At 41.0% G+C, this 17,892-nt stretch overlaps 1 protein-coding gene across 1 annotated transcript in view; it reads right to left on the bottom strand.

Moving 5' to 3' along the window:
• LOC124788749 (tRNA dimethylallyltransferase-like) overlaps positions 1-11,454 on the bottom strand; it is a 501,805-nt gene extending 490,351 nt beyond the window's left edge. Inside the window, exon 1 of the mRNA XM_047256030.1 lies at positions 11,311-11,454. Within this exon, the coding sequence (XP_047111986.1) occupies positions 11,311-11,454 (144 nt within the window). The remainder of the gene's footprint in view (positions 1-11,310) is intronic.
• Between the last annotated feature and the right edge of the window lie 6,438 nt (positions 11,455-17,892).

Below are 17,892 nucleotides of genomic sequence, written 5' to 3'. Positions count from 1 at the left end.
AAGAACCAGAGGTTGTACAGAGTTTCAGGGAGAGCATAAGGGAACAATTGACAGGAATGGGGGAAAGATGTACAGTAGAAGAAGAATGGGTAGCTCTGAGGGATGAAGTAGTGAAGGCAGCAGAGGACCTAGTAAGTAAAAAGACGAGGGCTAGTAGAACTCCTTGGGTAACAGAAGAAATATTGAACTTAATTGACGAAAGGGGAAAATATAAAAATGCAGTAAATGAAGCAGGCAAAAAGGAATACAGACGTGTCAAAAATGGGATCAACAGGAAGTGCAAAATGGCTAAGCAGGGATGGCTAGAGGATAAATGTAAGGATATAGAGGCTTATCTCACTAGGGGTAAGATAGACACTGCCTAGAGGAAAATTAAAGAGACCTTTGGAGAAAAGAGAACCACTTGTATGAATATCAAGAGCTCAGATGGAAACCCAGTTCTAAGCAAGGAAGGGAAAGCAGAGAGGTGAAAGGAGTATATAGAGGGTCTATACAAGGGCGATGTACTTGAGGACAATATTATGGAAATGGAAGAGGATGTAGATGAAGATGATATGGGAGATACGATACTGCGTGAAGAGTTTGACAGAGCACTGAAAGACCTGAGTCGAAACAAGGCCCCGGGAGTAGACAACATTCCATTAGAACTACTGATGGCCTTGGGAGAGCCAGTCCTGACAAAACTCTACCATCTGGTGAGCAAGATGTATGAGACAGGCGAAATACCCTAATACTTCAAGAAGAATATAATAATTCCAATCCCAAAGAAAGCAGGTGATAACAGATGTGAAAATTACCGAACTATCAGTTTAATAAGTCACGGCTGCAAAATACTAACGCGAATTCTTTACAGACGAATGGAAAAACTAGTAGAAGCCGACCTCGAGGAAGATCAGTTTGGATTCCGTAGAAATACTGGAACACGTGAGGCAATACTGACCTTACGACTTATCTTAGAAGAAAGATTAAGGAAAGGCAAACCTACGTTTCTAGCATTTCTAGACTTAGAGAAAGCTTTTGACAATGTTGACTGGAATACTCTCTTTCAAATTCTAAAGGTGGCAGGGGTAAAATACAGGGAGCGAAAGGCTATTTACAATTTGTACAGAAACCAGATGGCAGTTATAAGAGTCGAGGGACATGAAAGGGAAGTAGTGGTTGGGAAGGGAGTGAGACAGGGTTGTAGCCCCTTCCCGATGTTATTCAATCTGTATATTGAGCAAGCAGTAAAGGAAACAAAAGTAAAATTCGGAGTAGGTATTAAAATCCATGGAGAAGAAATAAAAACTGTGAGGTTCGCCGATGACATTGTAATTCTATCAGAGACAGCAAAGGACTTGGAAGAGCAATTGAACGGAATCGACAGTGTCTTGAAAGGAGGATATAAGATGAACATCAACAAAAGCAAAACGAGGATAATGGAATGTAGTCGAATTAAGTCAGGTGATGTTGAGGGAATTAGATTAAGAAATGGCACACTTAAAGGGGTAGATGGTGACAGCCTCGACGTGGCATACCCCCCCAGTATCGTGCCGCACAACGATCGCATTGCGAGAAGAAAATCGAAATGCTCAGAACGAGCCGCGACACGAGAAGCAAATGTCACCACCAAACGGCGGCCGGACTTAGTAATACCTCCCGGCCCTCACAGGCGAAGTTACGCAAGAGAGCGAGACAAATGCCTCAGTTCCCCCCCCCCCCCCCCCCCCCCCCGGAGCCAAGTGCGTGGACGAATACGTATATGCCAAGTTAACATAGAAGGATACATGAGGACAAAAGGAGACATCCTCACAAAGCTACTAACAGAAGAAAAAATTGATGTGCTGACCTTGCAGGAAACACATCTATCAGAAGAAAATATCTCGAGACTTCTAATACCAGGCTATGAAATTGTGGGCTATAAAGCCCATAATAAACACGGTATTGCAACACTGATCAAGAAAGAACTGGTTGATAATATTGAGGAAACTATGCACCACGAATTTGCCGTGGGAATCAAACTAAACGATATGACTGTGTATAACGTGTACAAGCCACCTTCAGAAAAATGGGAACAACCTGTTTTACCTAACCCACAACACCCTGCAGTCATAATTGGCGATTTTAACTCCCACCACCCCAGATGGGGCTATCAGTCTTGCGACAAAGAAGGACTCATGCTGGCAGACTGGGCAGATATAAATAATTATACATTAATATACGATGCAAAAGATACCCCCACCTTCTGTTCAGGAGCGTGGGGCACAACATCAACGCCCGATCTTTGTTTTGTCTCATCTGGAGAAACTGGAATAGCACTTCCGTCCAAGAGAACTGTACTGAGCCGTATTCCTCGGAGCCAACACAGACCAGTTATTATAGACCTTGGGATCCAAATACCAGTAATAAAGAGCCCCCCTATAGCCCGCTGGAACCTCAGGAAGGCTAACTGGGTTAAGTTTAAAGATACCATTGAAAATAATGTAAACAGAATTCCCCCAATTCCAGAAAATTACGACAGATTTACGAAGTTAATTATCAAAGCGGCACATAACTCAATACCAAGAGGAGCGCGGAAAGAATACATCCCATGCTGGACAAAGGAGTGCGAACAACTACTCGATGAATATAACAAAACAGAGAATCCAGAACTAGGAGAACAGCTCATAAGAGCTATGGACGAGGAACGCAAACAGAGATGGCAAAAGCGGATGGAACAAATGGACTTTACGCACTCCTCACAGAAGAGCTGGAGTCTACTGAGGAAACTTGGCGGAGCACAATTCAAGGGACGGAACATCAATAATAAAATGACCCCTAACAAGATATGCTCTTCTATACTACAAACATCCAGAATCCATGCCTCCGCCTCGAAGAAAAAAGAACTGCACCAACTGATGAACGAAGAGCTAGATGCAAGCGAGGAGGAAGCAGGTTTAGCGAACTGGGTAACACAAGAAGAGATAAATATAGCACTAAAGAAAATGTCACCTGGTAAAGCAGCTGGCTGTGACGGCCTTCTTCCAGAATTCTTGAAGAACCTCGGGCCAAAGGGAAGAGTATGGCTGTCTTCTCTTTTCTCTAATATCATAGATACCAGCCGGTTACCAAAGCAATGGAAAAACGCACAAGTCATAGCCATCCAGAAACCAGGGAAAACAGGAGAGAATTCTAAAGATTATAGACCGATATCTTTATTGTGTACCACTTACAAGCTGTTTGAACGAGTCATCCTAGGCAGAATAGAAAGTAAAATAGAAGCTGCTCTTCCCCCAGAGCAAGGGGGTTTTCGAAAAGGAAGAGACTGTTGCGACCAAGTTCTCGCCCTAACCACTTTCATTGAAAGAGGTTACCAAAACAAAAAGAAAACGGGCATGGTATTATTAGATCTCACCTCAGCATACGACACCGTATGGACAAAAGGGATACTATATAAACTGTCAAAAGTCGTGAAATGCAAGAAGATCATAGATCTAGTCAGAAATATGTTGATAAACAGGAGATTCAAGGTATCTCTGAATGGGAAAACAAGCAGCTACAGGACACTACAAAATGGTCTCCCCCAAGGGTCTGTGCTGGCTCCATGCCTTTTCAATTTATACATAGCGGACATCCCAAACCTGGAATCTCGTTCTTTTATGTATGCAGATGACATCGCTATCGCGGCTCAAGCCAACACTTTCGAAGAACTGGAAGAAATTTTAAACAGGGATCTGGAACGACTACAACAATATTATGACAACTGGCACCTCAAAGTAAATCCGACTAAATCCGTGGCATCAATAATGCACTTGTGTAACAAAGATGCAAATCGTGAGCTAAAAGTGCAAATAAAAGGTAAATTGTTGAAAAACGATAGAACGCCAAAATATCTGGGTGTTAAGCTAGATCGCACTCTCACATATAAGAGCCACCTGTACGAAGTCGCCCAAAAAATGAAAACAAGAAACAACATCATAATGAAACTGGCAGGAACAACCTGGGGATGTTCCACTGAAACTCTACGCACATCAGCACTGGCACTTCTGTATAGTGTAGCGGAATATTGCGCACCCGTCTGGGCCCGCAGTAGGCATGTCAGATATATTGATGTGCAACTTAACGAGACAATGAGGCTCATAACAGGAACAGTAAGACCCACCCCGAAACCTTGGCTGCCCGTCCTTGCCAATATCGAACCACCCTCGATTAGACGTGAAAGAGCAATCCAGAGGTACAAAGAAAAGTTCAGGGACCTACCTCCCCCCCCTGACAGATTGATGTCAAGAAATCCCTTCTGGAAAGAACTCAAACAACAGATTGATATCGATAACCTGTGGAAACAGCAATGGCAGGAAAGCAAAGTGAATAACAGTTTCCTTATTGAGGACCCATCTCAACGAGTTCCAGGCTTCCAACTCCAACGTAGAGTGTGGGTAACTCTAAATCGTCTGCGGACAGGTGTTGGTCGGTGCGGATATTTGTTGAAAAAGTGGGGTTTCTCACAGGACCCCAATTGTGAGTGCGGAGAGAGTCAAACCATGCAGCATATAATTGAGTGCGACGTACACGGACTTAAGGGAGGAAATCTAATGGACATACATGTGATAAGTGACCAAGCACTTCTGTGGCTGGAAACCCTGAAAATTTTATTGTAAATCATTGTTAATGTTAATTTAAATTTTTATGTTGATGTTTGTAAGTGTATCACGCTTTGCCTGTAGCTGAACGAGAAATAAATAAATAAGGCACACTTAAAGTAGTAAAGGAGTTTTGCTATTTGGGGAGAAAAATAACTGATGATGGTCGAAGTAGAGAAGATATAAAATGTAGACTGGCAATGGCAAGGAAATCGTTTCTGAAGAATAGAAATTTGTTAACATCGAGTATAGATTTAAGTGTCAGGTAGTCGTTTCTGAAAGTATTTGTATGGAGTGTAGCCATGTATGGAAGTGAAACATGGACGATAAATAGTTTGGACAAAAAGAGAATAGAAGCTTTCGAAATGTGATGCTACAGAAGAATGCTGAAGATTAGATGGGTAGATCACATAACTAATGATGAAGTATTGAATAGAATTGGAGAGGAGTATGTGGCACAACATGACAAAAAGAAGGGACTGGTTAGTACGACATGTCTGAGGTATCAAGGGATCACAAATTTAGCATTGGAGGGCAGCGTGGAGGGTAAAAAATCATAGAGGGAGACCAAGAGATGAATACACTAAGCAGATTCAGGATATGGGTTGCGGTAAGTACTGGGAGATGATGAAGCTTGCACAGGATAGAGTAGCATGGAGAGCTGCATCAAACCAGTCTCCGGACTGAAGACCACAACAACAACTTTCCAAGAGCCTGCAGTCAATCCCCAAAAATGAAATTACCTTAGTGCAAGGAGATTTTAATTCTCTGATAGCGAAGTGGGGCTCGTCAAATGAAGTACTTGGCTGTCATGGTTTAGGCAAAAGAAATGATCGTGGACATGGAAAGTAAGTTTGTTGTAACCAATACCACTCACGGAGACTTTACACCAGGACCTCACTGGGTGGAATATATTGTATTCAGATAGACTATTCATCGATCGGCTTAATGTGAAGATCGTCAGTTAAATACAATGAAGCTTTTTCTGATGCCGATTTTGGTTCTAAGCATGAGTTTCTATGTCTGAGCTGACCATGAAACTTCTAAATGTAAAGGGGCATCTCCAAATGCAAGAGGATTAGAGCAAAAGGCTGGAATTAAAATTTTTATGACTCGATTCCAGGAGACACTTTCGACCGATAACATGAAATCTGCAGAGAAATGGTATTTGCCGAAGGAGACATTAGTTAAAACAGCTAAGAAAGTAGTCAAAGATAGAAGAAAGACTGGCTTACTAACAAAACCTTGCAAATCAATGAGGGCGGAAAGTATTGAAAATGAGAGGATTACAGGGAACTCAGAAGTACCGTATGTTATCGGCGTTAATACAGAGAAATTGTCGAAGGGACAAAAATAATTACATCACTGAAACATGTGAGAGACTGAGACTAGGTGCATGTTCAATGAAATAAAGAACATGGGTTATCAAGACGAAGATTGCACACCTCTAACCAACATAGAATTAGCTGCTGATCGGCGGAGAACAATCTGCAACAAATTGAATATGAATAAAAATGGAAAGCTTGTTCATGCAAACAATCCACCAGAGAAGAAACATAATACATTAAAAGAAGAAGTCCGAAGCACCTGCACCTGGCCTGATTACTGAGGAAATGATCAAAGCATCTGGAGATCTCTGTTTGAAAATCATGTATGAAGTATGTAACAGAATATGAAATAAAGGAACACGGATAAAAGACCGGACCATGTCGGCAATGATTCCGTCCCATGAGAAAGGGAACGCACAGCGTTGCGAAAACTGCAGGACATTTCATTAACTTCACATGCCAGCAAGATTCTTCTAATTGTCGTAGATGGAAGCCTGAGAACCTACTTGGATAAAAATACGACCAGAGCAAGCTGAGTTTGGGTATAATAAAGGAACAAGAGAGCAGATTCTAAATGTCAGAGAGGTAACTGAAAAATGTAGGGAATTCAATAATCCATTTGTTCTTTGTTTCTTGGACTATATCAAGGCTATCGATTGTATTCGATTGAAACAACTGAGGAACGTACTAGCAAAAATGAGCGTTCCTAACCATCTTATTACCCTTATCAGATATATCTACGCTGACAGTGCGACTATAATCAGATTAGATGAAACTATTTCAAGCCCTTTTAAAAGATGTAAAGGACTTAAACTCGGTTCTATTTAACTTATGTGGAGAATATGTTACAAGAGAGAGTCTTCATGGTTGGACTGGTGGGATCTGTATTGGAGGGCGAAGAATCAATAACTTAAGATTTGCTGATGACCCCACACTGTGCGATGAGTCACAAGTGGAAACGAAGGAACTAATGGATAGAATTAGGTGAGAAAGGGGGAAACTTTGACTGTCTGTTAATAATACAAACCTCATGATAACTGACACAGACGGTGGTCATTACCAGCGACTTGATACACACTTCTAATCACACCGAAAGCCATAATGGAGGTCAAAATGCGTGCACACCGTCTTGTGAACAGCTCAAAAGTTGTATTTCGTACGACAACCCATCTTACCCCAACATGGCGCATCTTTAAATCCATATGGGACGAGATCAGAGTAGTTCAGATACGGGCAGTTACATTTTTGGCAACAATGGCAGCAATACAGTGTCACACTGATGCATATTGATCTCTTAGTGAAAACACAGACAGCAACGTTTTCGAGACTTCCCTTCTCATTGTCTTCTAAACCATAGACGAAATAATGGTTCAGGTGAGCAATAGCCGGATAGGAAATCGGTCGATAGGAAATCGGTCGGTGATCTCGCCGAAGTAATCCTGATATCCAGCAGATGTGATCTAGAGCACAATACAAGACCTAAACGCTAGTTGTCGTTCGAAAATTTGACCGAGCTTGGCCCGACGAAAATACAAAACAGTTGATGTTTATCGAATACAGCCTCCGCTAACATTCTGAGACAGTGGGATAATTGTGATCTTATCCGTGAGGATTACAGACGATTCGACAGATCGGCGCAAACAGCCTAACTTGAACCATTGCATGCTTGTTCATTGGTACGGCAACAAAACCGTTTATAAAGTTTAAGCCGCAATTCAAACATATTATCGATGTCTTTCAGAAATAACGGCAACCAGTCGCCTTTTGTGATGGTACAATTCTTATTTTTCCATGAACGGTTTAAAGAAAAATAAAACTGCCATTAAAAAATGCGACTGGTTGCAGTCATGTCCGAAAACCTTTTTTCATCAGCTGATGTGGTCCACGTTTACCATGGATAAAAGTTTCATACATTATCGATGCTGAACGTACATTTTATCCCTTGATCGTTTGCTTAAAATGTTTTACAACCGCTTAATAGCCATTGTAAGTAATACATGTTACTGCACCGCCTCTCTGAAATCTACATAAATGTACAGCAGATGGCAACGTACAACAAATTTTAACGTCGCTTGCTTTGTGCAATGTCAAATAATACATCGTGGTGCCAGTAACATCTCTGACTTGTTTCTGAGACTACACAAAATCTCACCCATCACATGAGGCACAATAAGACTTACTTATTCTGGCTACGCACTGCCGCGTAGTTCCAGTCTGACAATAGTACTCAGTGCCTTAAGATTAATTGCTGTCTACCATCATCTACAATACCACATGCAACAACGCAGCAGGTATGTATAATCTCTACCAGTCTCGAAGCCGACAGTGTTACATACCATTTGAGTCAGTCAACAAATGCTTAATAAGCGGAATTTACCTAAGCCCCTGGATGGAAAACCCTGGCTAAATGAAACAAACCCGTAAGTCTCGTTTCGCCACAGCGATGACAAGAAAATTATACAATGTTCCACTGTGTAATTTTGTTATGTTGAAATGGAGTCCACACACACGCTGATAATTTTTACTTCGTTACAGCAGTGTACACATGAAAAAACTTTAAACTCTATACTCCACTAAACGGAAAAATATACTATACGATCTACAGCTTGAAACAGCTACTTCATGTGTGTAAATATGAAGTCACAGACAGCTGCACAGGGGTCTGTGACATCGTGATTGAAATAAATGTCACGATATGGGAGCTTCATAGGACACTGGGAAACCATGGCTCGCCTACACAAGACATCGCTGACAAAACTTCTGATTAATACGGTTTGTATGGGATCAGCGCACAGTGAACTTAAAGATGATAAGCACAAGTTTAATGACTAGGTCAAGGATTCCCAGCAAACTCCCATTCCCACCAAATACAGCCCACGTTCGAACAGCGAAGATTCGATAGTTGTGAATAGCCACTCGGAACGTTCCGTTGCAATATAAAGTAACCTCTGCCAAGTGTTACATGTCGGTTTGCATAATAAAGATGAAAATATGAAAGGCACAGATGCCATGTGCACCGTGCGTACTTGTGTGCGCGATTTAACAATGGAAGGGTTAATTCAGTGTAGACATTCACCTAGAACGCCATCTAGAAATCACAACACATCACCTTGTCAGGCGCTGCAAATAAGTGTGTTGCACGATACCATCACTATGAACGTCAAAAATGAGCCTAAATCATAGTGGAGCATTACTTAACGTGACCATTTCTTCCTCGCCAAACTTCGAACATTAATTATTATATTAATTTAATGAAGGAACTTATGTTATTTCCGTGAGTTGCATGGTGAGTAGAAAAATGATATTAACCAAACAAATTTCTTTGATGTCAAGCTATAGTAGTTCAAAAGTTGAATAACTACAAACAACGATGATCAGCGCCCGTGCAAATTCCCAACCTTTGCTCAGTCTAATCTCGCCACTTACATGAATGATGCCGAAATGATAACACAAACACCCAGTCATCTCGAGGCAGGTGATACAAACAACGAAGTTGCAGTGATTCAGCATGTAGCACGAAGAATAAATAAATATGTAACTACATAATTCTGCGAGTTTATAATGGAGCGGCAATACAATCACAGTACGAGCAAGAACTATAGTGCTCTGAGTGGACAAAATACATCGTGCGCAGGAAATCGCTGATAACAAACCTGAAAATGCCTGCCAATCAAGAGAATAACGTAGAGGACACTTTAACAACAGCAATGCACTCTATGTTGAGAAACATTTTCCATCAGGAGGAGAATGAATAGAGCTGGGGAGGGGGAGCAAATAGGGGATGAGTGATTAAGAAATGTGACGAATGTGTAGCACTGAAAAAGATGTGTAATTAACAGTAAAAAACAGCGGGCAGTGACTCAGCAGTAATTGAAATCATTCGATGATACAGGGCCACAGGCACAGAGCAGTCACCAGATTTTCTGCAACCATCACCTTCAATCAAAATCACTGGATCATTGGCAACTAGTCGGGTTTAAAATATCACAAATGATCAAACAAGATGCAAGAATCGATTACTCTGCTATGGTGAAATAAACAAATGCTGCCCCCAACAAAACAGACTACAGAGCAAAAATGGGGACTAGTGCAGCAGGGGATACAACCCGTCGGCTTTGGACAATGACGTCACAAGCGGCCAATCGAGAAGCGATTCTTCTTAGTGTTGTAGCTCCCTTCAGTGGCTGATAAGTGTTTTTTGGCTTTTAAAAAAAAATCTCACGAGATAGAATAAACAGATCCACTTTATTAAGCAATCAGTAAAAAAACGAAACTGAAACATAACAGCAAAGGCGAAAATGGGAAACTGCTCTCTGGCGGCTTGTGACGTTCTTGTCCAAAGCCGACGGGTTGTATCCCCTGCTGCACTAGACCCCAAAAATGAAACAAGGTCAAACTACGAAACTACGGTACCAGTAATTCACCTCGCGTAACAACTACCTCATTTTATCTGATTTCTCGCGGCCAACAAAGTAATAAGTTAAGAACTTAAAAACAAAATTTGAACACGATCCTACAACTGTTTCTTCTAGAAATTTCAATACATGTTGTATATAGACTCTACAAATGCTGGTACCTTAATAGATTTTGGACATAAAATCTACAAATGCTGGTACGTTAGGTGACATGAGACAGATATTTCTCCTGTGAAATTACAAATATGAAAAGAAAGTAGATAATTACTGTAGTTCTCTTGTAGGCGTGCTAAATAACGACAATAACTCAGTACACCCCCTTCGTGAGTCTTACAATGACTTTCATTTAAAGCAACATTACTGTAATAAAGATTACGAAGAACTTTGAAAGCTTCTTGCGCGTAGATGGACATGGATCCCGTCGCCATAGTGAAACCGCCTAAAAACTTTTACTTCTAATATGAACATTCCCTGCAAGGACTCGTTAAGAAAGGAACCTTCCGAGTGATTATCAGAACGCGCTGCGTGTAGTAAGTACAATTCATTACGTCAAATCTAACTACTAATGGTTGGTGCACTACACCAGTTTAGCCGGATCAAAGAAATACAGAAATTCATTAATGCTGTACGAAATGAGTGCTCTAGCACCAATCACATCCTAGTAAAATGCAATAACATCCATTCACAACTGTTTTAACTCTTTTTCCTGTGAGTAATAAACTAATGAATGCAGGAAGTGCGTTAACACACACTAGAAAAATGCAACGCCATAACAAAAGAACCACGTTAAATTTTTCGGTCATTGACTGTTTAACGATAAATACGTTTCAGTGTACAATACACAAGCTTAAAACTGTACAGAAATTCTAATTTTTTTTAGCTGTATGAGCAACTTTAAACAAAGCACATCGCCTCGTGGTCGAGGACGGGCAGATTCAAACTGCTGTATCTCCCGAAATAACATCTTACCTGCATTGAATCGGCGCTTATAACCTCTCCCCCGAATTTCTTCGCAATGTCGATGGCTAATTTTGATTTTCCAGCTCCTGTGGCACCCATAACAACAACAACAGGCACACGAAATATCATTTCACTAACACCACAATCCGCCATGTTCGATTCACTACTGGTATGAGAAATATGGCGCGCAGTGCCTGAGAAGTATGAGAAATTTCGAGGTCGGTGCGGGAAACAGCTGACTTACGCGGCTCACCAGCGATCGCGGGCTACGAGCGCATCTGAGCGGGCGTTACCATTCAAAGAATGGAAAGATAGGCTGTCACACGATGCAGTTTAAGCAATATTTTGCGCAAAGACACAGTATTTCAACAATTTATCAAGTATAGATTGGTGAAGGTCTCGAAAATACGAATTCTGTCTTTTCAGTAGCAGCGATCGTCGAATTAAATTACGATTTATTTATTTCCCATTTGTGTAGAGTTTCCATAAGCGAATCCAAAGCGGTAGGAGTGGGATGGTATCAAAAACGAGAGAGTAAAGGAAAGTGGTGACAGAGATGTAGAGAGCGGGCCAGCTTCAACTGTTGGTAAAAAAGCAAGTTGTTCCAGCTAAACGGCATGTATAACTGCTGAGTTACGGCTTAATAATATACCTACCGTAATGTTCTAATTTTAAAATCATTTGACAAACGCTACCCGTCATTATCTGACTGTGTTGTCCATCGGTCGAACAGTGTTACAAAAAATTTTCATGTTTTACGCATAAATTTTCCATTCACTTGTTACTAATTTGTGCATACAATAAATATCGTAACAGTCTCAAATGCGAAATTTTGGATAGATTACTTCTCTTTTTTCTGCCTCTCATTTCTGATCATCAGGCTGTATTTCCGGACGAAAGTATTATTGGTTATTACCGATATTTGCAAGATAGTTAGCCGATCAAATCAGTGACGTGTCTTCTCCGTTTACAGTTCACTATCATCAAAGACCGAGTAAGATAATACTATTCCCAGTGCTGTGACCCTACCTATGCACTGTAGTCGATGTTTAGACCCCAACGCCTCAAAATAAACTGAAGGCGTCAGGGTCCTCTTGTACACACGATTGGTAACTCCTGAGGTATATTCTGGTGCAAGTTCAGTCGGCGTTGGCTACCATTCCGAAGCAGTCTGTGCACCCTGCTGGTATAACATCATTCACGTGCTGTCTCCACTGCGTAGTTGACAGCGTAGAATAATGAATCTTGAATGTTTACTTAGGTTCGGGTACGAATCGACCCATCTGAGCAGCACCCTCCGTGAGGTCGCTTTTGCGGTGACTAGCCTGAGGAATCATTTATCACTAGAAGCAAACCACCTGTATCACAGAAGCGCGAGGTCTGTTAAAAAAATTCCCGAACTTTGTCCACAACATTTTTCTACGAGTACCTTTTACTTATTGTGTATGATCCGCTTCGAAATACTCTTCTCCACAATTCATACACCGCTCCCAACGCCGTTTCCACTTTCGGAAGCGGTTTTTGCACGCCTCTTGCTGGATCGCGCTAAGCTGCTGTCTGCGAATTCTCTTGTACATCGTCTATCGTAACAAATCTTCGTCCTTTCAACAGGGTTTCCAACTCTGGAAATTAAAAATATCCGTAGGAGCCAGGTCTGAAGAGTACGGAGGATGAGGCAGCCTGTAGTGATTTCATATTTTATATAACAGTCACGCACCAACAGGGGCGAATGTACAGGTGTGTTATCGTGATGCAGGAGCTATCGCCACATTTCAGGCCGTTTCCTTTCGTCCCTTGTGACACGAATTCAAGATGAACTAAGCCTTCAAAGTCAAAGAAAACTAATTTTTTTTGTCTTAGAGAACTTTTCCAGATCCATTATGAACCTTGGTCTCAACATCATAACCGTAGACCCACGTCTCATCACCAGTTATGATTCTCTTAAGAAACATCTCGTTCTCCTTTGTGCAATCAAAAAGCTCTTCACAGACTGTGAAGCGAAGGTCTTTTTGGTCTTGATTCATGAGTCGTGGGATGAACTTGGCAGCAACATGATGCATTTCAAGAAGCTGAGTCCGGATTTGATGACATTATCCAACTGAAATGATACATTCTTCTGCAATCTCTCGGACAGTCAGTCTTCGATTGGCACCCAGAATTTCGTTGTCGTTCCTGACATGAGCGTCGTCGGTAGACGAGGAAGGGCGTCCTGAACGATGATCATGTTTAACTTCCGTCTGGCCATTTTTAAACCGTGTGAACCATTCGTAACACCAAGTATGGCTTAAGCCTTCATCACTGTAGACATCCTGCATCATTTGGTGTGTCTCTGTAAAGGTTTTCTTGGGTTTCACCTAAAATTTAATGCAGATGCGTTACTCCTCAATTGTGCCACCTCGAAATTCGCGAACTGTGCGACGCAACGTTCTACTCAGTACAACGCTGAACAATAACTATTACATACATACAACAATAAACCTTCCGACAGTTACACATTAAACACAGGCGTGTGCAGGTATGCCAATCGCATTCCGCTCCAGCACACCATTGGCGCGAAATTACGAATGTTCCGGAATTTTTTGAACAGACCTCGTACATTCGCCGATCATTGAATAATATTTTCACTTGGTAGAGTTACTTACGCTGTTGCCTTATCTATCAGTTTAGTTACCAAAACATTGTGATACAAGACGGCACTTGCCACAACATGTCATGTATTATGCTTGCCCCTCTTACATCGTGGGTACTGTCTCTACTTTTGTTTTTCTTATATACTTCGTAAAACAGTAGAAAAACTTGGCAGTCTTCTATTTATCCTCTGTCCTGTTATACACTAGTGATGTGGTACTCTTATACGAATCAGCATGCGTAGAAATGGCTGTTTACATAGCATACGACACATTTCTTAACAAATTTTAAAAAACTTTTGGAACGTGTTCGGATATTTTTGGTCGATAGTCTCTTCTTCGTAAATCCAACAAGGAAAGAATTAAGATTAAATTTAACGTCTCGTCAATGGCGTTACTAGGGTAAACCTCAGCTTTAACCTCCCACAAGCCCAACCCCCCTCCCCGCAATCATCCAGCCACCATCTCCGTCAGCTGTCGATCACACATTCCCTGTTTCTTTTTATTTAAATCTCACCCCGCTCTCTCCCCACCCCAACTTCTTTTTTTTATATCTGAAAGCATCAACAAGTGGAATATCCCAAGCAGGTGTAATTTTGAGTCTTTAACACTTTAGTTATCGTCATGTGGCAAGACGTCACATTACTTCTAAATCCAAACTACCAGAACTTAAGAAATTATTACAAAAATACAATGAGCCTATGCTTAAATAATTAGGAATAATTAATTGTCATTGTTTGGAAGCTGCAAACTGCCAGTTAATTTTTTGTTCTTTGATAACAGGAAACACTATACATGGTACAATTCAGATTTTAAAATCAATCTGTTAAACGTTTTAACACAAATAACACACAGTGAAAACAAAGTATTACACAAAAGCATTGCTCTCCGGTACATTATAATTGCGTCTTCTTCAACATAAAAACTTGTGAGACCTCGTTGCCTTTCATTTAGCAGGCCGGAGTGGCCGTGAGGTTCTGGGAGCTACAGTCTGGAGCCAAGCGACCGCTACGGTCGCAGGTTCGAATCCTGCCTCGGGCATGGATGTGTGTGATGTCCTTAAGTTAGTTAGGTTTAAGTAGTTCTAAGTTCTAGGCGACTGATGACCTCAGAAGTTAAGTCGCATAGTGCTCAGAGCCATTTGAACCAACCTTTCATTTATTTTCCTACACTATACAGAAACAAAAACTGAAACTGTAATCAAACGGAAACACGTTTTGTTTTTTTTTTTTTTTTGTAAAATTGCAAATCGATAAAAATAGACTTTTTATTGTACATGAAAAGCTCTTCAGAACACTGTTTTCATTTTAAAAAATGGATAAGTTAAATGATGTAACTAACACTATCTGTACATTTTTTTGCAGCGAATTATATTAGTTCTAACAACAACAAAATAACACAGCCAGCCACAAATGATTTTAAAATCTTTTTATTTTAGAACCAAACCAGTTTCTGGCATTCATGTCGATCTTCAGATGGCTAATATTTAAGGTTAAGTAAATGTTGTCAGCAGATGTATGTCGTCAGCAGATGTATGTCGTCAGCTCCAGCACTGCACAAGAATATTTAAATATTTAATGTCACTTTAGTGTTGCTTCGATGGTAAAAGCATATTGTTAGGCCTGCATTTATTTAGATATAAGGAGATACAGTGGTATACACTTACATTGGTTGTACTGGACGGTACTTCGTCTTGCCACGGTCCCTAAACTCTTACAGGGCAATGTACAAGTTGTAGCAGCAGCCAACAGTACACATGTTTAAAACAAATCCCCGTGACAGACAAAAGACATTTCGAAATATTCATCACATCAGTCTGGGCTTCACAGATATGCTTCACGCCTGATACTTTTATTTACAAAGCAAAGCGCATACAGTAAGCAAAGATGTTATTGTTTTCTTATTGCGCAAAGATCTAAACTAAGTAAAGAGAATACATTGTAGATGCAACAGGTTAGAAAGAGATAAAACTTTTACTCGAAGAGTAAACTTATTGAACTTATTATTTGATGAATCTAGAGTAAATATTTATAGATTTTTTTTTTTAAATCGACTGGTAGCAGAATTTCACTGATGCATTATAACCATTAGATTGTACACTATAATTTATAAATGCACACTCATATCTGTCCTATGTACAGTGATGTCGATGATCATTTTTTAATAACTTTAACAATTTTTCTATTCACAGATGAGTGACTTAAAGTTTGGATACGAAGTATGAGTTTAAGTTTGTGAGTTGTTCTTCTTCCATCTCAAACTTCTTTGACCACCTTCTTCCCCTTTTATTTGGTCCTTCCTCATTTATTTCGCTCCCACGGAAACGGCCAGGGCACGCCTCCCGGCTACCATACCTTATAGCTATAACTTATAACAGTTCCGTCGACGTCGAGATCATTAGAGATAGGGTACAAGTTCGGGCTCGAGGAAGAAGGCTAAAGCAGTCTGCCGTCTCCTTTCAAAAGAACCATTCCAGCATTTGCTTTAAGTGATGCGCCAAGCATTCAACATCTACCACCTTCGTTCCTCAGAAAAAGATCTGGTCGAGAAACCAAGAAAATTCTGGTCTTACATCAAATCGCTAAGCTGGTCGAAGGCTTCCACTCAGACATTCGTTGACTGGTCTCGTGTGGCAGTAGAAGACAGCAAAACGAAAGACGAAGTTTTAAATTTCGCGTTTAAGTAATCGTTCGCGCAGGAGAATCGTAGAGACATACCGCCGTTTGACCGTCGAACGGAGTCCCGCATGGACGTCATAGTAATAAGCATCCCTGGCATGGAGAAACAGCTGAAAGAGTTGAAAATAAATAAGTGGCCCGGTCCGAATGAAATCCCAAATCTGTTTTACAAAGAGTAGTCTGCGGTATTGGCTCATTGCTTAGCTTGCCTTTATTGCGAATCTCTCGTCCAACAACAAGTCCCAAACGAGGGTGAGTCCTGTATATAAGGAGGGTATAAGAACGGACCCGCAAAATTACAGACCAGTATCCTTGACATCGGTTTGCTACAGAATTCTTGAACATATTCTCAATTCACGTATAATAAATTTCTTTGAGACTGTAAAGCTTCTGTCCTCGAATCAGCACGGTTTTAGAAAAAACCGTTCGTGCGAATTTCTGGCTGCCCTTTCCTCACATGTATACTACGACCTACGGATGAAGGGCAACAGGCAGAGTGCATATTTCTAGATTTCCGAAAAGTGTTTGACACAGTGCTTTGCTGCAGATTGTTAAAGGAGGTACAAACATACGGAATAGGTTCCTAGGTATCCGAGTGGCTCGAAGACTTCTTAAGTAAGAGAACCCAGTAAGTTGTCCTCGAAGACGTGTGTTCGAGACGAGGGTGTCTCAGGAGTGCCCCAGAGAAGTGTGATAGGGCCGCTGTTATTTTCTGTACACAGAAGTGGAGGACACAATATGACTTAGACAAATTTTCTGGCTGGTGTGAAGAGCTCTAAGTGTACGAAAATGTAAGTTAATGCAGATTAGTAGGAAAAACAAACACGTGATATTCGGATACAGCATTAGTAGCATCCCGGTTAACACTGTCATGTCGTTTAAATACATGGGCGTAACGTTGCAAAGCGATATGAAATGGAACGAGCATGTGAGGTTGTAGTAAGGAAGTGGAATGGTCGACTTCAGTTTATTGAATTTTAGGAAAGTGTAGTTCATCTGTAAAAGAGACAGCATATAGGACGCTAGTGCGCTCTATTCTTGAATACCGTTCGAGTGTTTGGGATACGCATCAGGTCGGATTAAAGGAAGACATCAAAGTAATTGAGAGGCGGGCTACTAGATTTGTTAAGGGTAGGTTCGAAAGACACGTAGGTATTACAGAGATGCTTCGGGAACTCAAATGGGAATCCCTGGAGGGAAGGCAACGTTCTTTTCGAGGAGCGCTATTGAGAAAATACAGAGAACCGGCGTTTGAAGCTCACTGCAGAACAATTCTACCGTCGGCA

The sequence above is a fragment of the Schistocerca piceifrons genome, chromosome 3 (assembly GCF_021461385.2).
Source record: "Schistocerca piceifrons isolate TAMUIC-IGC-003096 chromosome 3, iqSchPice1.1, whole genome shotgun sequence".
Lineage (NCBI taxonomy): Eukaryota > Metazoa > Arthropoda > Insecta > Orthoptera > Acrididae > Schistocerca > Schistocerca piceifrons.
Note: the sequence above shows the minus strand (reverse complement) of the source record. Positions and strands in the feature narration are given on the sequence as shown.